The sequence below is a fragment of the Centroberyx gerrardi genome, chromosome 13, assembly GCF_048128805.1.
Source record: "Centroberyx gerrardi isolate f3 chromosome 13, fCenGer3.hap1.cur.20231027, whole genome shotgun sequence".
Taxonomy (NCBI): Eukaryota; Metazoa; Chordata; class Actinopteri; order Beryciformes; family Berycidae; genus Centroberyx; species Centroberyx gerrardi.
Window position 1 is genome coordinate 11,406,765 of NC_136009.1, and position 27,694 is coordinate 11,434,458.

General features: G+C 43.1%; 4 protein-coding genes across 4 annotated transcripts in view; 2 read left to right on the plus strand and 2 right to left on the minus strand.

The window, feature by feature from the left end:
• The first annotated feature begins 116 nt into the window (after positions 1-116).
• cdc7 (cell division cycle 7 homolog (S. cerevisiae)) lies at positions 117-7,516 on the plus strand. The gene is made up of 12 exons (XM_071899989.2): positions 117-276; positions 711-825; positions 959-1,045; positions 1,241-1,376; positions 2,072-2,165; positions 2,409-2,551; positions 3,157-3,502; positions 3,820-3,927; positions 4,236-4,411; positions 4,819-4,901; positions 5,255-5,404; positions 5,586-7,516. The coding sequence occupies exons 1-12, from the start codon at positions 247-249 to the stop codon at positions 6,113-6,115; spliced, it is 1,998 nt and encodes a 665-aa protein (XP_071756090.2). The 5' UTR covers positions 117-246; the 3' UTR covers positions 6,116-7,516.
• A 539-nt stretch (positions 7,517-8,055) lies between these two features.
• glmna (glomulin, FKBP associated protein a) lies at positions 8,056-15,992 on the minus strand. The gene is made up of 18 exons (XM_071900006.2): positions 15,931-15,992; positions 15,401-15,490; positions 14,802-14,927; positions 14,398-14,511; positions 14,137-14,245; positions 13,278-13,575; positions 12,701-12,800; positions 12,335-12,516; positions 12,027-12,080; positions 11,779-11,809; positions 11,112-11,201; positions 10,915-10,956; positions 10,597-10,670; positions 10,421-10,505; positions 10,097-10,206; positions 9,438-9,637; positions 8,833-8,903; positions 8,056-8,708 (listed from the first exon to the last, which is right to left on the minus strand). The coding sequence occupies exons 2-18, from the start codon at positions 15,437-15,439 to the stop codon at positions 8,619-8,621; spliced, it is 1,815 nt and encodes a 604-aa protein (XP_071756107.2). The 5' UTR covers positions 15,440-15,490; positions 15,931-15,992; the 3' UTR covers positions 8,056-8,618.
• Positions 15,993-16,057: 65 nt separating this feature from the next.
• Positions 16,058-25,668, plus strand: rpap2 (RNA polymerase II associated protein 2). The gene is made up of 12 exons (XM_071899996.2): positions 16,058-16,112; positions 16,447-16,492; positions 16,749-16,863; positions 17,360-17,458; positions 17,576-17,641; positions 17,742-17,830; positions 17,986-18,021; positions 18,158-19,349; positions 19,611-19,717; positions 20,159-20,239; positions 21,025-21,093; positions 24,316-25,668. Exons 1-12 carry the CDS (start codon positions 16,058-16,060, stop codon positions 24,458-24,460), a joined length of 2,100 nt encoding a protein of 699 aa, XP_071756097.2. The 3' UTR covers positions 24,461-25,668.
• A 247-nt stretch (positions 25,669-25,915) lies between these two features.
• Positions 25,916-27,694, minus strand: part of gfi1aa (growth factor independent 1A transcription repressor a) — a 4,506-nt gene continuing 2,727 nt past the window's right edge. Inside the window, exons 4-7 of the mRNA XM_071900007.2 lie at positions 27,389-27,694; positions 26,913-27,050; positions 26,406-26,571; positions 25,916-26,239 (exon numbers count right to left, since the gene is read on the minus strand). The exon at positions 27,389-27,694 is cut by the window's right edge and continues 95 nt beyond it. Coding sequence (XP_071756108.1) covers positions 26,061-26,239; positions 26,406-26,571; positions 26,913-27,050; positions 27,389-27,694 — 789 coding nt within the window. The 3' untranslated portion in view covers positions 25,916-26,060. The remainder of the gene's footprint in view (positions 26,240-26,405; positions 26,572-26,912; positions 27,051-27,388) is intronic.

Sequence of the window (27,694 nt, forward strand, 5' to 3'; positions counted from 1 at the left end):
TTTTGCTGTAGCTCAGCCTCCTCCCTCCCCAGCATTGTGAAATCCCTTCATGCTCATGAAATGTGAGCTGCCTCTGACGTCACTTTTAGCGCGGAGTTTGTTGTTGGCGGAAAAGACTCGGGAGAAGTCTTCTTTACTCCAAGCAGCTGGCTTTATTCAACTCTGTGGCTCGTTTGTGATGTGTGTCTTTACATCGATATAGTATTACCTTATGGCGTGTTATAGGGCGTCTTGTGAAATGTACATATGAGAAACGGATTACGACCAAAGAAAGCGGTGAGTTTCTTTCTGTTTTACGCAACAAGCCGGTAGTTAGCTTGCTAGACTAGCTAACACTAGCATTCGAGTCTGCTATATACAATGAAAAGGGCAAACAGCACTTACATTAGAAATAACTACTATTTTGAGCTAGCTAACGTCAGCCGTTTAACTATTACCAATAACCAGTCACTTTATCAAGTGAGGATAGTCCTCCATACACTGTTCAACTTGCCTCAGAAAGTTATTTCCTTGGTATTACCATTAATAATATCTTAGCTAACCTAATCGTGTAACTTAACGTTAATCATGAAAATACTCAAATCCTTGTTATGTTAGCAAGATTACCTGCCCCAGCCATGTTTGCAGTGATTGACATTTTTCTCAGCATTTAATGAAGTGCAAGTAGTGTTAACCAACACTTTTATTTACTTATTTATTTATTTTTCTAGATCCACTCTCCTCTTAAGATGGAGTTGTCTCCTGTCTGCAATGACAGCATCAGCACAGAGGGATGTAACGTTATCATCAAATCTGACAGGAGTCACAGGAGAAGCAAAATATCCAGTGAGTTGGATACATAGTCACCTAACAACTGTTGTTAGTGTGTGTGTGTGTGTGTGTGTGTGTGTGTGTAAGAGAGAGAGAGAGAAGGAAGAAATACCCAAATTTGAGCTTAATATTTTCTATTTTTCTCCAGGGGATGTGGAGATGGACATTGAATACCTCTACAAAGCTGTTCCTCAGCTCACCAAGGTTTTCCGCATTATAGACAAAATTGGAGAAGGTACATACTCTGCATAACTTGAAAAAAAACCCCGTTCTATTACTGTCACAAAACTTAGCCTATGCCTAAAAGAAAAGAATCTTAAGTTTGTTGAGGATTTGTACAATACTCCATTGATTCCGTGTTCACCTCATTGGACTTATCAAAGCAACAGAGGTGAAGTATTTACATATTTGAGTCTTCTCTGTGCATCAGGTACGTTCAGCTCAGTGTACCTGGGTGAAGCTCAGATGCTGGATGGGAGGAGAGAGAGGTTTGCCCTGAAGCACCTCATCCCGACCAGCCACCCTGTACGCATCGCTGCTGAGCTACAGTGTCTCACTGTTGCTGGGTAAGTCCCACAGAGCCATGTTTTCATCATGTAATGTAGGAGAGATTTTGTTGTGCCTTTGCCATCAAGGGTCATTTGGGAGTTTTTGATTGAGTTTCACTGGGATTATGCCTGGAAATAGATGTGCCCCTCCCCAGATCTTCTCTATGTTTTCTCTGTGTGATTTTGCTGTTTTAAAGAAACCTTAGAGACCCATGTGCTGCAGTTAGAGCGGATGAGCTCTTTATTCTTATCACTGACATGTTGCAGTGCAGGCACAAAAAGATCCATGAAAGAGTCGTGTGCTCTTTCAAAATAGTGAAGAACAACTTTTTGGGCATTATTTTGTACCATGTCTTATTAAAGAACTCTTCCTGCTATCTCAGCCCCCTGATTTCCTTTTTGGAGGCTTTTATTTTATGCTGTAACAAGTCAGTGTGTGGGTTCCGCTGTCGTCTAATGTTGCATGATTCATCTGAACCTACGCACCTGAAGAAATCAACAGCTCTTTTGGCAAGACAGGCGCAGTATCTAGCGCTCTCATTCAACGATATGAGTGCACATTCATGTTTGATCAAAATTGTAAGATTCTTTGTAGCGAGTCTGATCCAGACTAACAACTCCTCCACTTGCAGAGACTTGCCAGGCATCTACTGAACAAAACAAATTGAAAGGAGAGTGTATTGTAGTCTCAAAGCGTCTCTTTTCCTTTGTAGGGGCACAGAGAATGTGATGGGTGTGACTTACTGCTTCAGGAAGGAGGATCATGTGGTGATTGTCATGCCCTATATGGAGCATCAAGCCATTGTGGTACGAAATAGAGATTTTTATTGACAGATGATTGTTATATCTCCATTAGTTTCTATTAAGCATGTGTCTATTCTTTTTCAATGACATACTGACTGATTTTGCATGGACACACATCATCTGTAGTGTAAAGCTCCCAAAATATTAAATCTCTATTTTCCAGTAGCTTTCTTCATATATTTCTTATTTCTGTTTTTACTTAAATGCTGTGGAAAACTGATGAGCCAATCAAAATGTAATTATTAGGACGTCATCGGCTCACTAAGCTTTGAGGAGGTGCGTCAGTACATCTACCACCTGCTGAAGGCCCTGAAACACATCCACCAGTTTGGCATCATTCACCGGGACATCAAACCCAACAACTTCCTCTACAACCGGCACGACAAAACGTAAGTAGCGGGACGCCGCTGTCACATCTGTGTGATCTACGGCTGTGCAATTATGGCTAAAATGATAATCCCTATTATTTTGCTTGTTATTCTAATACGATTATTAGTCTTAAATTGTCTTACTACTTTTTGTGCATGTTATTTGGCATCTCGCCAAGATTGGTTCAATAAACTCTAGATTGTTTTCAACCACAGTGGACGTTCTAGATCAAATTAAGTCTTTTCATCGTTGATATGCCTCAGTTTGACTAGTATTAATTGTGGTAACTAAAATTGAGATATACATTTATATATGATTAATTGTGCAACCCCTAATATGAGCTTAATACTCATTTAACTTATGCTCCAAATTCTAGGGAAAACACTTCTAAATTTGCCTTCCATTCAAATTAAATCATAGACAGACATGTTCCCAAGGGCCAATGGCTTTACATTTAAGCCTGTCTCTTTTGTTTTTGTTTCTAGCATTTAGTCAGTTAACATGACAGTCTTTAGCTCATACAATTTATTTCAACAATGGAAAAAATGCTAATGATAAATGATCACAAAAGGCATAGAGGTCATTCCTTAATTTCCCCACTTAAAATGTGTGTTTGTGTGGCCAGGTATGCCCTGGTGGATTTCGGCCTGGCGCAGGGAGCAGCCGACACCCAGATCGAGCTGCTGAAGGTGGTGAAGCAGAGGACGTCCCAGAAGGGTGGAGGGTCCACAGGAAAACAAGACACGACACTGGGGAACAAGGCACCAGCTAGACTCCCAAACACCACCACCACCACAGCCTCCACCTCACTGCCCCCGGCTCCACGGCACACCACCGCCCCGCCCCCCTCCTCCTCCTCTTCCTCCACCACCACCACATCCTCTTCAGCCTCTGGGAAACCACTGGTTAAGAGAGCATCTTCTGTCACTGCCACAGTCACCACCTCCACCTCTCGCACTAAACACACTAAGGTGTCTGCACTGGGTTGATATTTTAACCTGAATTTAGTTAGTAACACTGGTGTTACAGAGTGTTATCGTATAAAACGTAGCCCTATGCTTTCTTTGACTAGTGAGAACAGTATTTGGCAATTCCCGCATTTATGTAGTTATAAAATACACAAATATCGCCTGGGTGAAAGGATTTACATAATTTAATTCAATGTATTTAATTCACCCAGAGTATAAATAAAGTATTTGTCTGTGTATGTGAGTCTGTCTGTTTTCTGTTGTCAGTACTAATGTGTTGTTTTTAGTGAATTCTTAGCATCCATGTTTTATTTATCTAGGAGCTGACAGGACTACGCAAAGCCCCGCGGCCTGTGTTTGGAGAGAGGAACCTCAATAGCTACACTCCGGCTCCCTCCGCCACCAAACCAGCTGCCACTAAGATAGAAGTAAGCAACTTGGCAATTCTTTACAGTGTCAACATAACATAATTATTCTTCCATTGTTATTTCACTATTGTCCTTTTTTTATTATTGTGCCTTTAAATACACACCAGAGATGCCTCAAATGTTAAAGTCACTCTTTTCCACTCATATTTAAAAGTGGCATCCCACCATAGTTTTTCTTTTAAATTTACAATGCAAAAATATCTTAACAAGCCATTTAGCCTAGGATTGAGTCTTCAATAAGTAAAGAGAAAAGGTCTGCCTTTTTGCATCCTTTTTACATAAAATGCTTTTTGCATCCCTGTGTTCAGCTGGTGAAGCCCGGTAAAACGGAGGACCCAACCAACCGAAGGTACGTCTCAGCCAGCCGGCGCCCCCTGCCAGTCAAGACCCAGGCTAGCAGTCAGAAACCTCAGAGGGCCGTCAACCTGGGCCTCACCTGTAACTGCTACCTGACCGACCGCGTCTGCAACATGTGCATGTCCAGGTAAAAAACATGGAACCGCTGGCTTTTGACATGGATGAGCTCCTAAAAGGCACTCTAACTCACCATATCTAAATGTCCCAAAAAATCCCTGCTCTCTCTCTACTTAGCTCTTATTTTATTCTTTTCCTAGCACTTCTCTCTTATATGATCAGTCTAAAGTCACAGGAATATTGACAGGGCACTTTGGCTTGGATTCTTGACCTTACTATTGCTTGTAAATGTGTCGTGTGCAAACTAAGCATGGACTTAGAGCATAAAAATGATATTTCATCTCTGTCCTCATCAGAAGATTTCAGGGTTGTTAAACACAACACTTCCATTTAATTTGTGTTTTCTTGCTTTTCTCTCACTGGTTTTGTGTTGTTCTGATCACATCCCTGCTTTATGTCCTTGTTCCTTGACATTAGGAAGCAGCAGGTCGCTCCCAGAGCTGGAACCCCAGGCTTCAGAGCACCAGAAGTCCTCACCAAATGCCCCAACCAGGGGACAGGTTGGTATCTGAAACCATAGTTGATACCTGACAAGTACATGGACAAATGTGCGCATGTGAACACATACATTAACATGCACACTAGATTTCATTCATGCTCCCACTCACACTCCTGTATTGCTGCTGTTGGAGATCCAAATGGTGGATTTTTTCCCATAGATGACCATGAATTTCTGACACTACAATGTGTTTCTTTGGCGCTAGCATCTTACTCAGCTTTCAACTAAATTCAAAAAATGAAAAACGGCAACACTGGACTTTGATGGATTCAGAATAACTGCAAAACACACACTCTTTCCTTTACCATCTGTTACTTTCACTAATGTGCACTCTCCCCTGGTCCCTTACTGCAGCCATAGATGTGTGGTCAGCCGGAGTGATCCTGCTCTCACTGCTCAGTGGCCGGTACCCATTCTTCAAAGCCAGCGATGACCTGATTGCTCTCACTCAGATCATGACCATACGAGGCTCCAGAGAGACCGTCCAGGCTGCTAAGGCATTTGGTGTGTATTATTAGCCTTTATCCCAGAACCAGATGCCTCTCATTCTGTAAGCCAACAATACAGTAGCCCACCATTAATCACTGTAGTCGAGTCACTTTAACGGGATAGATGAACTGCATTGCAACATGGTAGCCTCTGTTCAGATTATTAAACTTATTTTGGGGTTGAATGTCGTACTCAGGCAAGGCAGTGGTGTGCAGTCGGGAGCTGCCTCGCCAGGACCTCAGGACCCTGTGTGAGACACTGAGAGGACGCAGGCCTTCACCAGACGATGAAGTGACACCAGTCCCCCGAGCCAACAGAGACCCCGCTGCCCCCGATCATCACAAGATCCAAGAAGACACGCCCACACACCGTCCCACTGAAGGAACATCTGAACAGCGTCATCAACCCGAGGACGAAGCCCGTGAAACTCCTGTTCATCTCCCCGCAAAACCCTCTAAGAACAGTCACCTTCAAGGCAACCAGAGCCATTCCAGGAACACAGAAACCTCCACTCGCCCTGCTGAGGAGACACCCAGGCCGGAGAAGCTGATCAGCGCGGGGGCAGAGATGGACTGCGAGGTGCGGGAAGATGAGAGGGGCTGGGATGGAGTACCTGACGAGGCCTACGACCTGCTGGACAGACTGCTGGACCTGAACCCTGCCACCAGGATTACAGCTGCCCAGGCTGTACAGCACCCGCTGTTCAAAGACCTGTTAAACCACTGACTGTGACTGAACCAGAAGCCTTTACTCAGCGTCACAGAGCTTTGAGGGTTTCCAGGCGGTTGTTCAAGTGGGTGGTGGAAAGAAAAATGGGTGATTTACCTTACATTTACCTTAAAATGTATAACTGGCAAGTGTATGACCCAGAGCAGAACAAGTTCATCCACTGAGAATGAGAATGAATTCCACTGCTGCACCTAGGGAAGGGAGTTGGTATCATCCTTGTTTTTTGTAGGAAAACAGCAGTTTGTCCTCCCCCTTGTTAAATGTTTCATGTTGATTTTAACATTAGTATCCGTTCAACACAGGTTGGACTTCTTTACTCCAACTTCATAATACCGGCCCACGGTTCAAAGACTTGCTTTAAGATTATTTCATGACAGCTTTGGTATAATGGAGAGTAAACTGTGGAGTGTGTCATGGGGTGAAGGAGGATGACAGATGGAGAACTGGATTTGACCCCACAATATTCTCATTACATGGTATGCACCCTAGCCTGCTGATCCACTTAGTCGTCCCATTTCAAGAGCCCATTGAAATCATTGCGTGTGCACCAGTAATTTTAACCCACAGTCAGAGAACTCGTTTACTGCAACCAAGGATGGAAAGTAATGATTTAGGGCTCTAAACTGGCAAGGCTGTTTGGCTGCTGTCTCCATGGGAAAGCATTCAAACTCTGGCTGGTGATAATTTTACAGTTGATGAAGTAATGAACCACAGGCTAGCTGGCTGGTAAAATCCCCATCGCTGACCCCAGCCTGCTACGCCTACTATTTATTTTACTATTTATTACATTATTTGAAAGACCTTAAACATCTGGTCAGGTGGTCAATGTAACTAAAAATGTGTATTTATCTTACCTGGTTCAATAAAGGGTAAGCAGTAAGATTTAAAACCTTGGCTATAAAAGCATCAAATATTAAAAAGCCTTGTGACTGCTGTACCAGCAGGACTCAGACCTGCTGAGGGCTGCAGTAATGAATTCAGTTCAAGTTGGGAATTCATTGTGCTGTTTCCCAAAACCCTCTTGTAGTTAACACAGCTTATTAAGCCCCTTATTAGGCTCCCTTTTGTAGCTGGTCTTACAAAGATAATTATCAGCATGTTGTTAACCTTGGTCAACACTGCCGTAGCAACCTACATCTATTTACCGCTGCATGGAAGCAGCTGTTCCAACAGAATGAAATAGCTTTTTACTTGAAGGAGTGTGTGAATTTTGTATTGACTCTTGTATTTTATGAATGTAGTTATGTATACTATTGTATGGAAATGTGTTCCTGTTTCCAGCTGGAGCCGTTCTCTGCCTCAGTGTTAATATATGCCACTGAAAGGTGTTTGTAAATGACTGTGACGCATTATATTATAAATGACAATAAGGCTTTTTAAAATAAAAGTTCAAGGAAATGTGTTGGTGCAAATATCATAAAACAGCAGATATGAATGGAAGCTCTTGGCAACACCATTGCAGTGTTATCTATGGAAGTTGTAGTAGCAGTAGGATGATAATTTTGGTACTGAACCAAGGTTTACACCCACACTTATTACCTAATGTGGTTTAAAATTGGCTCCTATTTGAATACGTACAGTAAGCCCAGGTAATGATTTGTCATTCAATTTTGAAAATCTGTGATGGTCCTATGGTAATATGTTCCTTTTAGCAGTTCCAGCTCTTGTGGGCTACTGCTACCAAATGAAGACAGAGGAGAAGCCCTGTATTGGGACAAAATGTGTTGTGCATGTTGGTATGGCAAGCTGAAAGTGCAAAAAACAAGACTGAGGAAAATCACTGTAATCTACTTCATGTGCGATAACATTCCAAGATGTTGGTTGGTGCTTTTTCAAATATGTATGACAAGTCATTACAAGGTAATAAAAGACAAAATGCATACACACACACACACACACACACGACAGTCAGTAAATCATGACAAAAAAAAGCCCTTTATGGGTTTGTAGAAAAAGGTGATGCCTGTCATTTATACAAAGTCTTGAACAGAACGAAGAACTCAGACATACAAACCCTGACACATGCTTAACATTTTCACATTAAGTAACCTCTTAGACGGCATACAGTATATCACACTGCTGCATCTTGCAGTGGACCAAGATGGAGGAGAATCGTGCCTGAGCTCAGCACCACTGAGTAACTAAAGGTCACTTGAAATAAACTGTCCAGGAATACTGCTTGTCAGTCTTGTATACAAAAGTGTGAAATTGTATTTTAAAACCAATAATGATCACTGTTTGAATCTTTTGCCTACACTTTGTGCCTTGTGACCTTCAGTTATATTTCAGTTTGGTTATCCAGTAGACCTGCTCAAAATACCTTGTTCAACACTTTCAAAATATTGGAAAATCACGAGTAGTGCTTGTCTTGTCGTCTTTTGCAAGTGACGTGTCCACATTTTAGGCTGTTGAGGTTCAGACCCAGAACAGTTTGTTGGCTGCTAGGCTCCGGGACATGATGTGGACGGCTGGTGCTGGAACTCAAATTCATGGGGTGAGTTCAGAGACTGTCCTTCACCTCGACGAGCTCCTCTATCCGCGCCAACACGCTCTCAATCATGTCAAACGTGTGCAGGGCTGAGTGCAAAGCCTACAAGGGCACAGTAACATTCAGTAAAATCATCACAGTATTCTCCTTTAGTGCAGTACAACTAGAAATACTTACTTTTGTTTGTATAAAATGCCTATATTGTTTAAAAAAAAAAGTCACTCACCTGTATCTGTGACTCTGATGACATGTTTGGCAGCTTCTCGTCACCGACCGACACAGAAAGCACCGACTCCTCTGTGGAGAAGACCCATAAAAAACTGTCAGAATACGAGCAGTGTGTCGTAGGGATGTGACACCGTGTTGTGTACTGAGCAGACCTGACTTCTGTAGTAGTTCTATCCATGGTTTCTACCAGTTTTCCATTTTAAAATTCAGCACTTTTGTAGACCTTGACGTCTTGACTGGATTTGCAGGTTTTGGTTGGTGTTCAATATTATGTATTCTGATGGTGACTCAAAACATAACTGTCAACTAGGCGTGAAGTGTGAAATGCCAGTGGATATACATCTACAAAACAATATTTTTCCATACTTTTCCAGACTTTTTGTGCAAATTCCCAAACTTCTCAAGACCTGGAAATGATAAAATACAAATTTCCTACTTCTCTGGACTTTCCAGACCCACGAAGGAACCCAGTTATTCCTCGAAAGATTTGTCATAGTGGTCTTTCTTCACTGGATGCAGGCACAAAAAAACTGATGAGATGCTTGAGAATGGTGAGGAATAAAAAAAACAGTGTCAGTACAACTATCCAAGTGTCAGTCTGACCTTTGCCCTTGCCCTTCTTGCTCTCCATGGTGTTCTTGAGCTCCATCTCATAGTGCGCTCTGGACATGTTCACCCCGACACGCAGCGGCTTCATGAACTTGTCCTCGATCTTGTACAGCTCTGTCCAGATGCCCGTCTGGTTCTCTGTCACTTTGTCTCTGATGATCAGGTAGCGCAGGAGGTTCAGAGACTCCATCACTCTGGAAAACAATCACAGCAGGAGGTCCAGGTTCAGTTCTCTTTAAGATAAAAGAGGGAAGTTTAACTCGAATCCTTTCTTTTGCCTTTCACTTTCATCCATCCTTCATATGACTTAAAAATCTAACCACTAAGGGATCAATCTGTCTAACCTGACTTTATGACTGACTGTATATCTATTGCATTTTTCCTCACCAGGAATTTGCCACAATGTGGGAAAGGAGTGTATTTCCATTTTAGCTACCTGAAAAATTACTTATTTGCCTGGTCAGCATTCCTCACTGAAACTGCACCAAGCAGCGCTCATCAGTTTCCATGAGGAATGCCAACAATTCAAACAAGTCAAAGAAGTGTTGTTTTCCACAATGTGGCAAGTGCCTGGGGAAAAAAATATTAGGCTAAAATCCAATTTTAGGCAAAAAAGAAAAAGAAAATGGCAGCAGTGTTATGTGTGTGCTGACCTGTCCAGGTTCTGTAGCAGGTCCGTCTCTGGGCCGTCTGGGAGACTGAGAACCTGACGCAGCAGAGGGAGCAGGTGAACGCCCTCAAACCACGAATTACTGTTTCCTGGCTGAGGAGGGAGGGAGGGAGAGAGAGAGAGAGAGAGAGAGACTTGTACTTGCCCCTGTGTTTCGCTGTAAGACATTTTTAATTACAACCCATGTTGTGTGCAAATACTGTCTTTTAGTTCGGAGTTACTGCATCCAAACGTCTGAACAACTACAGCAGAACCAACAACCATAGTGAAATTTAAAGAGCCATCTGCTGCTGAACATCCATCTCACCTTCAGGGAAAAGTCTATCTGATTCTTGATGTTCTTGACGATGTAGCCCTCAACCCCTGAGTGGTGACTGATCTTCAGCACCAACCTGAAACAAGATAAAGTAAAACTCATATTGGGGGGAGTCGAACAGAAAGAGAGATTTCCGATGACTTTCAAGGAGGAAAGCTGGAACTTACTGGAAAAAATTGTACTTGGCCTCAGTGTCAAACTTATCGATGCTGAGCTGTAACACCTTCAGACCTTTAGTTCTCTGTTGACAAAGAAGAAAAAGTGTCAATTTCCAATTATCCAGAGTCAATGATAAATGCAAATAAATGCATATAAATGCAATCCAGAGATACAATAAATTCACCAGTAGAAAAAGTCAGTGTCTGTTGACTAATGTGTAATGTCAACAACACCATAAACAAATTCAAAACCTTCAAATATAGCTGATATTAGTGATAGCACAGAATTACAGTATTATTTACTAATGCAGAGATGCAAAGCCTTACCAGTTGATGCACTGGACATAAAGTCATGACCTTCACTAAGTTCTGAAAATAACAAGAAAACACAGTGTGAGCATGATATATTACATGGATCATAGTAAAACAGCATCACACTAAAATAATCACAAGTGTTATAATAATCATGATGATACAAAATGTTTATTAATCATGAGGGCCTGTGAGTGGATATGTGTGTTTACCTGGGGGACGCTGACAAAGGCTTTGATCTCCAGCAGGCTGACAGACAGACTGCCGTCCTCCAGCCGCACCAGACTCTTCTCATACAGCTCCTGGTGAGGGGAAACATACATTCAGCTTACTAAACGTTCCAACATGTGATTAGCAATCAAATTAAACCATACATGTCGTTTTCAATAAAAAAAAAAAAGGCAAAAAAAAACCTACAGAAACCTATTCTATAAAGTATAACCATGAGGAGAAATTGTATATTTTCATTGTTTGTAAGGCACTTGGTCAGGAGGATGGTTAGTGGGTTGCAGGATGATGAAAATCAGCCCCCAAAATCATCAGGAGTAAATGCAATCACGGTTTATTAGCTGTATCACATTGCCAAAGCCTTTCCAACTCCCTGCAGTATAGACTAAATAAACTCTATTGCCTAGCATGTTACAACCCTAAAATAAACAAGAGGCAAGAGCTGCCTAATGTCCCACCATAATCACCATGATATATTAAACATAACCAGTTACACCAATGGAGTAACTAATTAAGACAATTAATGCATTGATTATTTCTATGTCAATTATTTCTTGTCTTCACATAACACATGGGTGGTATTAATATGAACTCTGTATCTTACAGCATCAAGGACTTAGATGGACTGATAGTAGATTCAGTTTGACTCACCAGTCCTTTCTGGATCCTCGACTCCTCGGTTCTAACAATGAAAATTCAAAAATAGGTTATGAGGTGTAGAAAAAGTCAAGATCTATCTAATGTTCTGACAGACAAATCTGAATGGCAGTTTATAAGGTAACAAATATTAACTTTTGTAAAAACCCTTTGTAACGCTTTTGTAAAATCCAACCAAGACCAGACAGTGAAACACTCCAAAGCACAGTACAGAATATTGGAATATTGTAGCATATAGTCACCTGGACAGGAGCAGGCTGATGTGCTCCATGTTACACCGAAGAGTAAACACAGGACTGAAAGTACACAGAGAGAGGGTTAGGACGATTTATACACTGCTTTTAAATTCTAAATACTATTTTAATCATTGTTTAAAAAATGTGAATCATAGAAAAAGACAAAAACCATTGGGGGTAAGGGGCAGAAATTAACGTGTTTAGATTTACACTCAAGCCTACAGAGGCACTCTGTATTTCCAAAGAAGTAAAAAAAAACGTTCTCATATATCAATATACCTGTACTACAATCCTAGATGTTCTCACACTCTTACCTGAACACAGCGGGGAAGGTATCCATGGCCAAGTGATGGACAAACAGCAGGTGAGCCAGGCTGGCCAAGGACTCTTTAGGATAGCGAACCTCCTCCTCCAGGAAGCCCGGCACCTCTCTCCTCTTCAGCAGAGGGTGACACACGAGGCTGGGGAGGGACTCCCCGATAGCACTGAGGCTGCTCTGTACACACACACACACACACACACACACACCAGGGAAACAGACCGACACAGTTATAAGTCCAGTGCAGCAAATACCTTATCCACCATCATGGCAGTTAAAACATGTCAGGTGAGAGTTTGGAAACCCTCGTTTAGACTTTGTGTGAGTAAAACACACAACAGGGGTCTTTAAAATGTCCTACCAAAATCTCTGTGGCAAAGTCCCTGAGGGGAGACACAGGCAGGGTGTCAGGATCCTTCAGCTGGACCTCCAAGAGAGGCTCGCACAGACTCTTCATACAGCTGCAGCACGGAGAGGCAGAGGGACACAGTCAAAACCCTGAAGAACGGCCATTAGTGCTACAGCAGCAGAATAAATGTCAACTATCATACTTAGGTATGATATTCTGATATTCTCAGAGGTTTGGTTACTGTTCTATCAGTGTACCTGTAACAGTTCCGATGCTTAATATACTGTTAATGATCAGTCTGTGCATATAAACACAGATTATTCACATAGCTACAATATTGAGAAACAACATCTGAGTCAACAGTTCTTTGAGGCATATTATTACTGTTATTTCAATATATTACATTAGCCATTATTGTGCAAACACATGTTGGATGGAGAATTTCTACAAAGGCTCTGTCCCAGTTTACTTTCGGTCCAGTACTTGGAGTGTCTCCCAAGACTTAGAATAATGCCAATGCGAGATAACATGCAAACAGATAGTTTCCGAGCAAGTCTGAGCTGTGGAACATTCAAATCTTCCAACTTACAACTTCAGCAGTTCTGCCTTCAGCTCATCCTCTTTATGCGGCGATGCCTTGTCCCGTCCGTCCGGGGTCTTGTCTGGGGTTTCACTCTGGGCCTTGCAGTGCTGGAAGTTCAGCCTGGCCTCGTGGACGAAGGGCCTGACGAAGGCCATCAGGTCTCTGCAGCAGCGGCACAGGGAGAAGACATCGTCCTCCTCCTGCTCCTTGGTCTGAGGCACCGGCAGTTTGGCCACCTGCTCCAGCAGGGAGGACAGGACCATGCCCAGAGACGAGGCCTTACGGCCGCCCAGACGCAGCAGCACTGGAACGGGAAGAGAGAAGGGTTGAATAGAGAGGAGTAGATCAAGATGCAGGGAGAGTTGGAAAAGGCAGGAAGAACGGCAGACAGAGATGGAAAGGAGTACAGGATAGAAGTAAGGGGCGATCAGAAAGAGAGGGGTGCAACATATGGGTGGTTGAGGATAATTGGGTTGTGAGCAGGGGAGAATGGGTGGATGGAAATTTAATGAAACACACTGGAGGGATCTGTGTATTTGAGATTATGTGTTAGTACAAGCGTATGTGAGTCTACATGTGCAGAAACTCTGCACACTGGCTGCATTACTTTCCATTAAAACATACTGAAAATACACAGCGCTTCAGACCTCTGACCTTTGCCAGCACAGAAACATTGTGTACTTTTAATAATTGCAAGAGAGATGTTATGCAGGACTTCTTTGCCTGTTTTTATAGGCTACAAAGTGTTTTCCTCTTCACCTATCACCTACATACTCCCTTTTAAAGAATACTAGTTTTATTCTGTGTATGTTTGCACATGTGCACATCTGTAAATGTATATTTAACGTGAACTGTTGTTCCTTACCTTTCTGCAGAGGGTTAAATAGAAGGAGGAGGGTCTCTGCTACGGCATCAGGGTGAGCTTCCTCCACCTGCTCCAACAAGCCAACCAGCAGCTCTTTGGGACTGCAGACCTGCACAGTTAGAGCTCAACCTTAAAGGACAACTCCACCCTGATACTGTCAAAAAGCAAAACATCTATACATTGCTTTCTGTCTCTGTCTACCTTAGGAACAATGTATAATATGCAATTCAATAACAGTAAGTGTCAAGCAGATGAGCAGACCTCCAGCAGGTGTTTGAAAATGGCCAGGCAGTGAGGGAGACTCTTGTCTTCCTTCTTCAGCAGAACCTGAATCAGAGGAGGCAGCAGGTTCCAACCCATACATCTCACTACGGCCTAAAGGAGGAGGGACAGAAGAGTATGTGTTACACAGTACAATACTGAATTAATGCAACACAGATGAAAAGCAGTCAAAGGGCTGAAACATCCCACATGCCCACCAATGCCTCAGTCAGGGTCATGGATATGTATTTGTCCCAAAGCCCCACTCAGTGTTATTTGTCACTTTCACACATGAGCAATTCATACAATAACTACTGATGGCTATTTTTGGGGATTTATTAGAAGGCAAGCACATGCACACGCGCACAGCCATACTCACACACACGCGCCACACTTCTCTTCACCTTATTTTTTTCATCCACGACGATACTGAGGACCTGTGTGCTGTCTCCCTGCTCGATGCAGGTCCGCCCAGCAATGGTGAAGACGTCATAATCCTCCGTGGTGTAGCTGTCGTCCTGGACTGCTTGCTGTGTGAGAGAGAGAGAGAGGGAGAGATACATGGGAAGAGAAGAGGAGGGTGAGGATATTCCATGTCCTGAAAAAATAGTAACACGTTTCATTACAGTCATTCATTAGTCGTTGAGGATTTCATAAAACATACAGTACTGTGCAAAAGCCTTAGGCACCCTAGATTTTCTTATATACATTTTGTCTTAGGTGTTTATTTGTCTTCTGCATTAGTGTGTCAGTAGACTGCTCTTTATAGTATTTTTATTTTTTTTATTTAGAAACTTTTCATTTCATTATTTTTGAAAACATCTTCGCTTTACAGAATTTTGTGTGCCTAAGACGTTTGCACAGTACTGTATGAGATGAGGGAGAGGCATGGCTGGATGGATGGACAGATAGATAGATAGATAGATAGATAGATAGATAGATAGATAGATAAAGTGGGTCTCGTGAGCCCATCCCAGTTCCCTGAGGGACAGCTGTGACTTACACATCTCTGGACCACATCACTGAGCTGCTCCAGTGCCATACTGCTTTGCAGATCTAGTCTTGGGGTGGGGTTTGTCTTTACACAGCAATCCTCCAAAAACAGAAGCAAACCTCAGGTCAAAATAATGTACATCATACTGCTTAGAGATAAAAGGCTTGTGATGATCATGTAGGTGAGAGAGACCTAATTGTGTCTCCAGGCATGACATGACATGAGTGACAGTCCCTATGCTAGCTGGCTGTACCTGGGCGTTAAGTCCTCATCTATATGTAGTTTTATATCAATATGAGAAAAACCGGGGTACGTAGAGAACAATATTGAGCTATTAGACTGATCTGTGACTACTGGACAGTCTCTTGTACGCAGAGAGAGCAGCTGAATGAAAGCTAGCCAAACATTATGTTTTTTTTCTTCAGCCTTAATTAGACGCAAAAGAAAGGGTATTGTCTGATCTCCTATCGTAACACAGGTTACTTAAAAGTTTTGCTGATTAGAAACGTAGCGACCAAGAGAATTAAACTGTAACTTACATTGCATAAAAACAGCCGGGTGACGGGTGAGGCAAGGAAATGTGTTTGTGAGAATTGGCCGTTGTGACTTGCCGTAGAATTAAATACGTCATCGGTCAAAGTTGAAAATCCGCAAAACAGAATCAGCATGGAGAAGGAGCAGAGAAGAAGGAGCAGTCGCTCTTCTAGAACTTCCAAAAAGGGTTAGTTTCAATGAAATATTATTCCGCACACTCAGAGATTAGGGTTAGGAAATATGTTTACAGGCTAATAGCTCCCAGAAAAGAGTTAAAACAAGTTTGTATGAACTTGTAATAAGCATAATGCTGTTCTATAGTGCTGCTTTTATGTTGTACACGATTGGTCTGTTTCTTCTGTTGTTCACTCTTAGGTTAATGAACATGAAGCAAATCTTTCCATGGCACAATAGTTCCGTTGTTTTATCTGCAATGGCCAACATTTGTAATACTGTCTACCTGCTACCGTCTGTTAGCAAGCAATGTAACTGTGTTGTTGTTGTTGTTGTTGTTGTGGCAGGTGGCAAAACCGTCAAGGCACTGAGCGCTGAAGAGGAAGCAAGACGGTGTGTGTGTGTGTGTGTGAGAGAGAGAGAGAGAGAGAGAGAGAGAGAGGGGTACATAAATATGTAGCTAGAGCTGTATCAGTACTAATTTTTCAGTTCACTCACATTTAACAATGGTGATGTTTTTTTGTAAAATACTGTTTTACTCAGTTTTACCTAACTTGTGGAAATAATTACGGCAACACATTTCATTATTTTAGCTATAAAGACCCCATCACCCCTCAAATGTTGGTCCTGTACTTGTCGGTTGTCCTAGGAGAGAGGCTGTGAAGGAGACCCTGAGGGAGAAGCTGGAGCTGGAGAGGAGAGCTCTGCAGGTGGTGGAGCGACTCCTGGAGGACTGCGTGGCTCAAGACTTCCTGGTTGACTGCGTATGTAAAAGAGGTTTAAGATTTGCTTTGTGAAGGGGATCAGGATAAGACGAGGGTGAAACGTGTCTTAAGTGACCCATCTGCCAAACAAGTCGCAAGCTCCGAGTCTGGTCCAGTCTACTCTGTCCATGAAGTGCAGTTCCTTTAAGTCCCAAAGAGTGACACCTCTTACTCTGGATCTCAAGTGTAATCCAGACTGTCTTTGAATTCAGACCTCTGTGCATGAAAATTAACATCAACCTGGTTGGTCCAAGGTAAAGTTAGATAACTCAATGATATGCAGTCATTTCAAGTCAGAGAGTTGTTCCCCTTTAGTGGGACCAGTGAACTACCTCTTTGATACTGTGTTATACGCTGAGCTTGAGAATACCATGGAAATACATGAGTTGAAATCTTTTTGGTAAGAGTGGCTTTCACTCTTGAACAGTTTTAATGTTAGCCTGTGTGACATAGTTGCTGTGGTTTTCAACCTCTTTTAAATCTCCTCTCGTCACAGGCCAGGTTCATCACTGCTGCCAATTACAAAGATACTATAGAGGAGAGATCCATTGCTAAACTGTGTGGCTATCCTGTATGTCCAAATAAACTTGGCAAGGTAAGACCCTTTGTAACAGGCTTTTCAATCCTTTGTATGCGGTAGATCTCATTGTGTCTCGTGTTCTGTGCTTCTAATCTGTTTTAATGTAATTCAATTCTGCAATTCATTTTGTAGGTTCCGACTCAACAGTACAAAATTTCTACCAAGACCAATAAGGTGTATGACATCACTGAGCGCAAGGTGAGTGCTACATCTGGTTCAGAAGTGTATGATGGTGCATTAACGGGTTGATTTTTGGCAGAAACGGTTGAAGTAATGGTTCAAACTCTGTCATGTTCAGTGTTTTTGCAGTAACTTCTGCTACAAAGCCTCCAAAGAGTTTGAGCTGCAAATATCAAAGACCCCTCTTTGGCTCAGGCAGCATGAGAGGTACGTATGCTGCTCCCTGTCAACATACTGATTCAGCATGAAGAATAGATGTGGCATTGAATCTAATGGTTAGATAACAGCAGATTTATCAGGACCAAAATAAAGGCTCATCCACATTCTAAAAACCATGTGCTTACTGTCTTTCTCACTGACAGTCCTCCAGAAATTACTTTGATGAAGAAAGGAGATGGGTATGTAACACTGTCATACCTTTAGTATATAGTTGATCCAATAACAAACTGATCCGACATCTTGCTACTTTTAGGTGTTTGGTGTATTAAGTGTAATATAGAAGAGTAATCGGTTTCCCCTTGTGTCTGTGTTCAGCGGTAGCTCTGGTGAGGAGGTGAGACTGGCCGAGAGGCGGCTCCAAGAGGACGACATCGAGGACCCTCTGCCTGCCAACCCCGAGCGTCCCAGCAGCCCTAAACAACGCTCCCCTCCGGCCGGCCTCAGCCACAGTGACAGCAGTGACGGCGAACAGGAGCAGGACCTTGTCTCCAGTGTGGTTTCCCAGCGACGGGGACCCAGGGTGCACTGGGGCGACCTGCCCAAACGCACGGACGAGGGAGAGCAAAGAGAAGGAGGGAGAAGGGAGGGGGAGAAGGATAAAGAAGAGATCCAGCATCAACAAAGTGAGACTGTAGAGAAGGAGGGAGGCCTGAGAGAAGAGAACAGACAGGAGTCGCTTGTGTATAAAACGGAGCTTGGCACTGACACTGGACGACCCAAACAGCTTCACACAGTAAACACAGACCGACCCAGTGGGCAGCAGGCACTCCTGGAGGAGAGAGGCTTGCCTGAGGGATCCTGTGTGGAAGAGGCTACAGCTAAGCTTAATTTGTGCGCTGTAACTGAGGCAGTCACTCACAGTACTCCTCTACCTACTGACCCAGCACCGACACAGAACAGACTGCAGGCAGAGCTCACAACTCCAGTCACCTCTCCTCCATTTATAGACTCAAACCCAACAGAAAGCAAACCTCAGTCAGATCTTCCATCTTCATCTCCGACCACCACTAGTCAGGACGGCTACAACACAGCACAGCCCAGCCAACCGGGCCTCAACATCACCCAGGTGGGCATGAGCAAGAGAGGGGCAGCGGGGCTTCGGGATCTCCTCAAGCACCACACAACCGGAGCCAAACCTGACTCCATCCGGCAGAATCTTCTAGAAGGCCTGAGAAGAACTTTGAAGCAATGGAGAACTGAGGAGACTCTGAGGTTCCTGTACGCCGCTGACCGTTCCTCAGGCCGTCCCCTCGCTGATGGAAAGGAAGAGGAGGAGGAAGAGGAGGAGGAGTTGGATGAAGATGACTTAGAGGAGGAGGTGGTGGTAGAGGACGGAGGAGGAGTTGCGGCCGGGCGTCCCGGGGCGCAGGAGAGGCCGTCAGCCGCCGCTCCAGACTATGAGACGCTGCGGAAGGAGGCGCAGGAGCTGGAGCTCAGGGTCAAGGAGTTCTACAAGGGGACCTGGGTCCTGCCTGAGGAGGCCAACCAGCCGGCTGGAAACTCAGAGGTGAGTGAAGGAAAGGAGGGAGTGAAGGAGTGAAGGAGGCAGCTGAGGAAAAAGGGAGGAGAGTGAGCAAGGTTGTGAATGAAAGAGGGAATTTTTGAGCAGGGGCTTGTTGTAAGTGTCAGCGGCCACATGGGGGCACTATATTGAAATTAAAATGTGTAGACAAGTTTGATTGGCAGAAGGTGCATTTACCTAATGAGGTTGCCCCCCCCCCCGCCACACACACACACACACACATCTCTCGTTTGTTCTCCCCACTAGGTGACAGCCCAGGACCAAGGCGGGAAGGATCCAGCTCTGCCACTCATCGACTCTCATGCTCAGCACCACATCCAGAAACGCATCACAGTGGAGAAGCTCACTAGCTGGTGTGTGTGTGTGCGTGCGCGTGTTTGTTTCTAACTGTGTGCTTTTTTGCATATGCGTGAATGAATAGCAAACAGAATAGTGTGGTTGTGTGTGTATTTCATTTTGTGGACACTATCCAAAGTCCCTTACATTACCATGAGTGCATACTTTTTTAACATGTGTGGCCCAAGTGGGAATCGACCCACTTGACCCACATGGCACTGATACCCTGGCAGTATCAGTGCCATGCTCTGCCTATTGAGGTATACAGGACTATGTATTGGTTGAATAAACAAATAGACAAACTGATAATTAAATTAATATGCTCAGATTTTTATTGTAACTGTTGAAAGCCTGACAATTCATATTGATAGAATAGATTCAGTGACAATTACAGTGTTTTTTCCGTTGTACTTGTCTCCCTTCATGTCCCTCATGTGCCTTCTCTCTGTGGCATGCAGTCTTAAAAACATTGTGGGCCCACTGCGTCTCACCATGAGTGACATCTCCACCGACCTCAACAACCTGGTCAGGACATTCAGGTCAGTACAACACACTCACACAGACATGCACAAGCCTCTCTACAGGTCTTCCCAAATTAGGACACATACACAGACATGTCCTTCATCCCTTTCATGGTAATTCGTAATTTCCTTTGGTCTGAGGATCATATGTAAAAAATACCTGCTTGGTGCTCGTCTGTGTCAGTACATACAGCACACATTACATGTTTTTTCGGACCTTTTTATTACCCATGTTGTTTTTGGGAAATTATAGCGATTTTAATAATACAACCTCCTAGTGCTTCATAAAACAACAACAATAAAAAACTTGAAACTTGTGCCCAAATTTCCTGCCATAGAGATATTGTGGGTTCTGATTGGCTGGTTAGGACTTGGCCAACAGGACTGCTATTAAATCACTGTGTCAGTGATTTAATAGCAGGAGCGGCAGCAGAGTAACACCTCCAGAGTCCTACTTCCAGGAATTCTCTTTTTGCTGTTGAGAGGCCCCGCTGACACGGCCATGAGGTTCAAACCAAAGAAAATACACAGCGCTGTCAGAGAAACATACATCACTGCACTATTGGAGGCCGTGTTTGTGATGGTTGGGCTGGCCTTTTGCACATTTTATCATAGTTTGGGACCTTGGCTCATTAAAACATATTTCATGTGTGGTTCTACCCAATGTAGGACCGATTTTGGTTCCCATCCCATAGCTTAAGAAACACCCTTATATGAGATAAATCCTATGTATTTTGGCTGGCCATTGGCTTAGATGTGGTTGGCTATACCTCACTCTGTTTTTCTGTCTGTTTTTACCGCAGTTTCACCAACACAAACATCATCCACAAAACTCCAGAGTGGACCCTCATAGCCGTGGTCCTTCTCCATCTGTAAGTTTCTAGTGTGTGTCTGTGTGTGAATGTGTACATGTGCTATCCCAGCGTTATGTGAACGCACCATGACAGCTGGACAGCCTGCTCCTTAGCAGGGCCAGTTGTGGAGCAGGGGAACAGGACAGAGGGAAAGAGAGAGGAAATCAAGGAACAGTGTTTCCCTGGAAATACACCCTCTAAGCAAACTCAAAACCACAGTTCTTCCCTGCCTGTGTGTGTGTGTGTGTGTGTGTGTGTGTGTGTGTGAATGATTCATGGACACAAGAATAAAATGTGTATTTTGCATCAACTGGTGCTTCAAAGTGAAAGTGAAGGTTAAACCTGCAGTTTTAGTGTATTAAGAATAATAAACTGCAACTGTGCTTCTATGCAGGAATTAAACGTTTTATCATCATCGGACACAAGAGGTGATACTAAATAATCACAATATGCATCATGGAACTAAAATATCTATTATGATGTCAGTATAAGCCATACATTTCTGCTGCATTAAATCAGGTCGACAAAACGCACAAATCAAAGCAACAAGACGGCTCCATACATTTGTCTCCTTCAGCTATCCAGTTCCTCATACTAGGAAGGAAACAAGTCACCTATCCTCAGGGCGACATTGTTTCAGTTTCAGCTTCATTGCTGATATAGTGACAACTTCCTGTCACGAATCCAGTGTCATATATCAGGTTGTGCGATGAGTTTTTTGTTTCTTTCCTAATTGCTGTATGTGTGCTCTGAGTTTTTTGTTTCTTTCCTAATTGCTGTACGTGTGCTCTGCTGTAAATTGCATCATCCAGGTTCACCGTACATGGTGCATTTTGACGTGAGGCTATGTGGTGTGGCATTGTTTAGCCTGTGCCATATGGTGTCTGGGTGTCTGTCGGTGTGTGTGTGTGTGTGTGTGTGTGAGAGGGAGGGAGACAGATTATAGGGCTGGCAATTCATGGACAGTTCCGTGCTGCTCCCGTCTTGAGTACACACAGACGCCTCATGGCCTTATCTCCACCTGATTGCCCTTCTCTAGATCCGTGATGCAGTATGGAAGGCACACACACAGCCGTCCTGTACACTGTCAAACGAAATACACGCGCACACATGCACACACAAATACTTGCTCTGTACACATCTAAGCAAAATAGACAATTTAAATTGCCCTGACTGATCCATATAGACTCACCGAGGAGAGAAGGGTCAAACTGCGACTCTGATTTACGACACTCTGAATGGTAATGGTGCTTGGCAATCAACATCATACTTATACTGTACGGCTTCTTGAACTACTCTAAACAATAGACACGGTATTGAGTGTTGTGCACCTTGAGTCAGGTAACAGAAATGTCTCAATTATAAAATAGAAGGGAGTGTTGTGACTGCTAACTGTTCTCCATAGTAGCATTTTTCAAAAACTGTATCAGGTCCTGAAGGTGAGATACTGGAAGTGGAGCTTGAAATTAGCCTTTGCAAATCCCTGAAAAGTAAGCTAGGTTTTCCCCAAACAAACATTTGGGGAATAAGATAAATAATTGAAAAGTTTGGGTTAGGATAGAAGTATTTTAGAACTGTGGACAAAAACCCCGGGGACACAAGAATATTTGTTACATCTGTTGTCTGTTCACCATGGCTTTGATCCTTGTACTCCTAACTGTTGGTGGCTTGTAATGTGGACAATGTAGGAATTGAAAATTGTTCTTCTATTGCACTCATTGTAGGTGGCTCTGGATAAGAGCATCAGCTAAATGCCCCAAAAGTAAGATAAAATAATTAAATAAGTCTCCAGAGATACATGTTGAAAACCACTGCTCCTTAAGATGTGATTTTATGTTACTCTGATTGACAAAGCACTTAAAAATTGTTGTTGTGCTCATTTCATGTTTGGATACTATGCATGGTTGCATCGCAGGCGATGTGGTGGCTTATCTTTGATGCACATTTTGACAGCTAGCCTTTATTTCAATCAGCTTTGATAATCAGCCCCTCTGGCAACACACTCATGCGGGTTTTCTCTTGTCACATGTCCCACTGGTACTCTATGATTTCTTTAGTTCCCCATTTAACTCCCCTACTCCCTCCATCCTTCCATCCCTCCGTCATGAATAATTTGGTGTGCTGTCTTATCTATCTGCTGCCTGGCAGCTGTGGAGCTAGTCTGGCCTCTATTGTTCAGGCCGGCTGAATAATGGATGCCCCCCCTGCAACTCTAGACCCTGGGGTGAACCGGAGATTAGCCAACAGTACACCTACACACAGGTAGATGGGACAGGGAGAGAGGCAGGGGTGGGGGGGCAAAGAGAGGGATGGGAGCTGGACAGGTGACTGGAGATCAGCTAGAAGGTTTCAAAGGGGGTACACAGCTAGAAATAAACACTTAGCTAACGGTAGACTACATACACAACTAGAAATATACATATAGCTAGAGGTATACACACAGCTAGAAATATACTCATGTCTAGAGGTACACACATAACTAGAAGTATACACACAGCGAGGAAAATACACACAGCAGGAGGTGCACACACATGTAGAGGTATACACACAGGTAGACATATACACATAGCTATAGGTATATTCACAACTAGAGGTATACACACAGACCCCCACACTGCTATTGGCATACATACAACTAAAAATATACACACGGCTAGAGGTATACATACAACTAGGAATACACAGCTAGTTTTTTAAAATTATTATTTTGTAGGTTGTTGGAGGCGCCTATTTGAACGTGCATCTTAGTCAGTCTCTACAAGAGTTTTTAAAGATGAAACAAAAACAGTCAAACAAATAGAAAAGATTACCTGATGGTTTTATCCAGAGCAATTTATAATGAGTTAGCCGGTAGGGGCTCAGTATCTTGCTCAAGGACACTTCAGCAGAACATATGGCTTGTCCTCATTGTCTGCTGCCATTGAACCTGTGACCTTTCAGTTAAAAGACAGTGTAGCTAACCGCTATAGACCACAGTGCTGCATGAAAAGTTGTCACAGACTTTTTTGAAACAAGTTTTGCTTCACAGCTCATTGACTGTGTATTTGTGAGTATTGGATGTTGATGTAAATGCCTATAGTTGCAGTTTGTCCTCATGTAAACACATTGTATATCTAAAATATAGCAATTTATGTGTGTATTTGTTTTCTTGGTGACTGGTCTGTTGTGTGTGTATCTTTAATGACAATAGCCTAATTTGTGTGTATGTTGTGTGTGTGATTTTGTGTGTTTGTGTTTTAGGTTGTCAGAGGTGTCTCCGGTGGTGCGAGAGGCCCTGCAGAGTCCAGCATCAGTAGAGTATCTCAACACCCTGATGCAGGAGCTCAGTCTGCAGCAACAGGATCTACTGAGCTTAGCCCAGCTGCTCAAAACCCCAGCCCACTGATATGTACACACACACACACACACACACACAGACCGAGATAATGACTCACACACACACATAGATAAAGATTCGCACACAGACACTCAAGCATGGGCATATGCATAAACACACTCAGGATCTCTGACTGAATAAAATAAACAAACTCTATGGGAATGATATATATATCAGGTGTTTTCTATTCTATGTATTTTGTGGAAAATTGAGTGTTTGTTGCACACATCAATTCCCATTTTTAACAAATCTCTTGGATTGTTTCTATCTGTATGTGATTTATCGTCTGGGTCGTCTTCCTGGGTTAGATGCCTTTTGTGTGCTGAAAATTCCCTCTGAAATGCTGCACTTGAAGGTTACAGTATGAACCAAACGGAGTTTTTACCCAACTTGACAATAATGCCACAGGTTCAGTCAATACACAAACTGATCTAGGATGTAGGAGTGGACACTGCAATCTCTTTCCATCTTTATACTGTAGAACATTATGTACACAGTCTGTGGACAGACCTGTCTAAATCAGATCCTTGGAAGTTTTAGAGCTCTGACTGTTTAACCTCCGCACAACCAAATAAATCACACCCAGGTTTCCCCACGCCGTGTAAACCCGCCATGTGGACGCGATGGTTATTGCTTTGCTGTGAGAGCGGGTGGAGTAATAAAAGTGACGCTATTTCTGCAGACTTCCTTCACATGAGAGTTTATGGTGCCATAATCTCATTTGTTATGGGGGTATGTTAACAATGCGTGTGTCTGAGAATATTTGGTTTTGACCAGGTGGCTCGCGCTACAAGACGTTTTATATTTAATATAAGACAACTTTGAATCGGGTTTTATTTTGAGCTGTCATGGAGATTGGAGATGTGATTGATGGCCTGGCTTAACACAGCTTCTCATTTTTTCACAACGTACAGTCAGTCAATGGACTGAGGCAGTTGTAATGTATGAAATGGACGTAGAAATTGATTGATAAAAAATACATATTTTATTTAATGTGTTATTGTAAAACATGAAACGCTGCTATTTATGAAACCGTTGTTCTAGCCTAATTAAATTTACGCAGGCCTATAATGAAATCAAAGTAGCCTACTTAGGCTTCTCAGTTGTACTTCATGGAAAACTGAGCCCCACAAGTTAATTTTTAATTAATAAAGCTAACTATGAAGCACAGAAACTGGCTAATTGAAAATGTAGGCTTTCTACAATAAAGAAAAGAAAAGATAATGTGGTCATTTGATGATGGCCTCAGGCTTTGGGTTTTTTTTTTAGATAAGGGGCGATGGTTCATTTCAGAAATTAGATTCCTAAATATTCTACTTACAAAAGTAGGCCTAAGCAAGAAATGCTTTCTGAATTTGAAATGCCATCATAGGCCTACCTTGCTAACGAACTGAATATATAAACTATTTCATATGAATAACAATGTAAAAACACATTCAATAAATAAACGTTTATTTCCTAAAATCAACCAATAGCTTAGGCTAAATAATTAACTGCATACACCAGTAAGAAAATGTAATGAAACAAACAATAAAATATGCGTCATATAGTCATAGTAAAAGTACATTAAAAGTGCGTTATTTGCATGTTAAAACTTGAGCGTCCAGTCTCATTTCAGTCCATGCTGGGTCTCCTTGTGCCTCCTCAGGTCCACTTTCCTCTGGAAGCCTTTGCCGCACAGGTCGCAGCCGAAGGGCTTGAAGCCTGTGTGTTTCCTGCTGTGTGTGATGAGGTTGGAGCTCTGACTGAAGGCCTTTCCACACACCTGGCACTTATGTGGCTTCTCACCTGCAGCAGCAAAGTAATCAGAGAGCAATGAAATGTCAGTGGAGGTAGATTGGGCCTTTACGCGCGTTACGCACAGTGATAAATGAAGAATAGACTCATGTTTGTTGATTGATGCTGTTCAGTTTATCCTGGAACCATTTCGTAAACAGTCGGGGTTTTCTCTCACCTGTGTGGATGAAAGTGTGTTTTTTCATGTCTGACTTCTGGTGGAATCTCTTCCCGCAGTACTGGCACGGATAGGGCCGCGTGTCCGAGTGGATGAGCAGATGCGTGGACAGCGTGGATGAGCGCTTGAAGCTTTTGCCGCAGATTTTACAGTTGAAGCTCCTCTCCTGTGGGTTACATATGTAAATTGTGAGTGTGGAAGGCCTCAGAACATTTTTCTTTACATGGAATCAGTCTAATCAATCTAGGCTTTGTGCGTCTGCGCATTAGTGACTGAGGTCTAATGATTAATCATAGCGACCAAATATTATCTTGTCAGTCATCAGTAAATGCTCCACTTGAACCCAGAAATTTAGTCGATATAAATATGTTGCAAATATTGGTTGCACGCGTGATATTAGATCCAGGGGGTTTGCTTTGTTTATGTTTCAGTGAATTGAGGCCTGTGTGAGTGAATGGGCCTGTCCTGCAGACCATGGAGCCAGAGGCCTGCAGCAGCCTGCAGTACCTGAGAGTGAACCGCTCTGTGTTGCTCCAGGCTCACTGCGTGTCCGAAGGTTTTCCCGCAGATCCCGCACTCAAACGGCCGCGTCCCGCTGTGCGACCGGCGCACATGAACCTCCAAGCCGTGTGGTGTCGAGAATACCTTTGGGGAAAAAACACTTTATTTCGATTTGAAAACCCTTACAAAAAAAAAACTATAATAATCCTATAATACATTTTAGAAGGATGCTCTATAAATATAACAGCAATATAGGAACATGATATGAATATTATAGCCTGATACTATAGGAGAAATAAGAATACCATAACACAGGATGTGGTCACTATAAAGAAACTGGGTTAATACCACTATCAGTCAATGACGGTCCCTATAAGAACATTACAGTAATATAATAGTTATTTTTAGTCAGAGAATATTTTCATTACAGGGCCAATATGAAGTTGTCTTCTTTTACTCACTGATACCAAACCAGGACGTACCTTGCAACATTTGATACACTTGTAGGAACCATTTGACTCGGTGTTAGAGCAGATGAGATCATTTTCCGACTTGATTTCCGTGCCGCGGGGCTTCTGCTTTACATCCAGGTACAGCTCCTCTCCGTCCCGCATCCTGTAGATCTGGCGGGGCGTGGAGGAATAATCCTGGTAGCATCCAGCCACGGCGCCCCGCGGTGCGTAAAGGGGCTCGGTGCCGCTGTCCTCTGCCCCGTAGATGCTGACGGGGGAGTCGGGCTGCCGGGGGCCCGGGAGGTGGTGATAAGGCCCCTGAACCAGATGCCTGAG

Excerpts from the sequence above, each read along its gene's own strand:
- cdc7 (XM_071899989.2), top strand. The coding sequence starts at position 247 with ATGAGAAACGGATTACGACCAAAGAAAGCG. Across the intron at positions 1,377-2,071 it reads CAGTGTCTCACTGTTGCTGG|GGGCACAGAGAATGTGATGG; the intron begins GTAAGTCCCACA and ends TTTCCTTTGTAG. Across the intron at positions 3,503-3,819 it reads CTCGCACTAAACACACTAAG|GAGCTGACAGGACTACGCAA; the intron begins GTGTCTGCACTG and ends TTATTTATCTAG.
- glmna (XM_071900006.2), bottom strand. The coding sequence starts at position 15,439 with ATGGCACTGGAGCAGCTCAGTGATGTGGTCCAGAGATGT. Across the intron at positions 10,671-10,914 it reads TATGTCCAGTGCATCAACTG|AGAACTAAAGGTCTGAAGGT; the intron begins GTAAGGCTTTGC and ends CTTTGTCAACAG. Across the intron at positions 8,709-8,832 it reads CATCAGAGTCACAGATACAG|GCTTTGCACTCAGCCCTGCA; the intron begins GTGAGTGACTTT and ends GTGCCCTTGTAG.
- rpap2 (XM_071899996.2), top strand. The coding sequence starts at position 16,058 with ATGGAGAAGGAGCAGAGAAGAAGGAGCAGTCGCTCTTCTAGAACTTCC. Across the intron at positions 16,113-16,446 it reads TTCTAGAACTTCCAAAAAGG|GTGGCAAAACCGTCAAGGCA; the intron begins GTTAGTTTCAAT and ends TTGTTGTGGCAG. Across the intron at positions 19,350-19,610 it reads AGCCGGCTGGAAACTCAGAG|GTGACAGCCCAGGACCAAGG; the intron begins GTGAGTGAAGGA and ends TCTCCCCACTAG.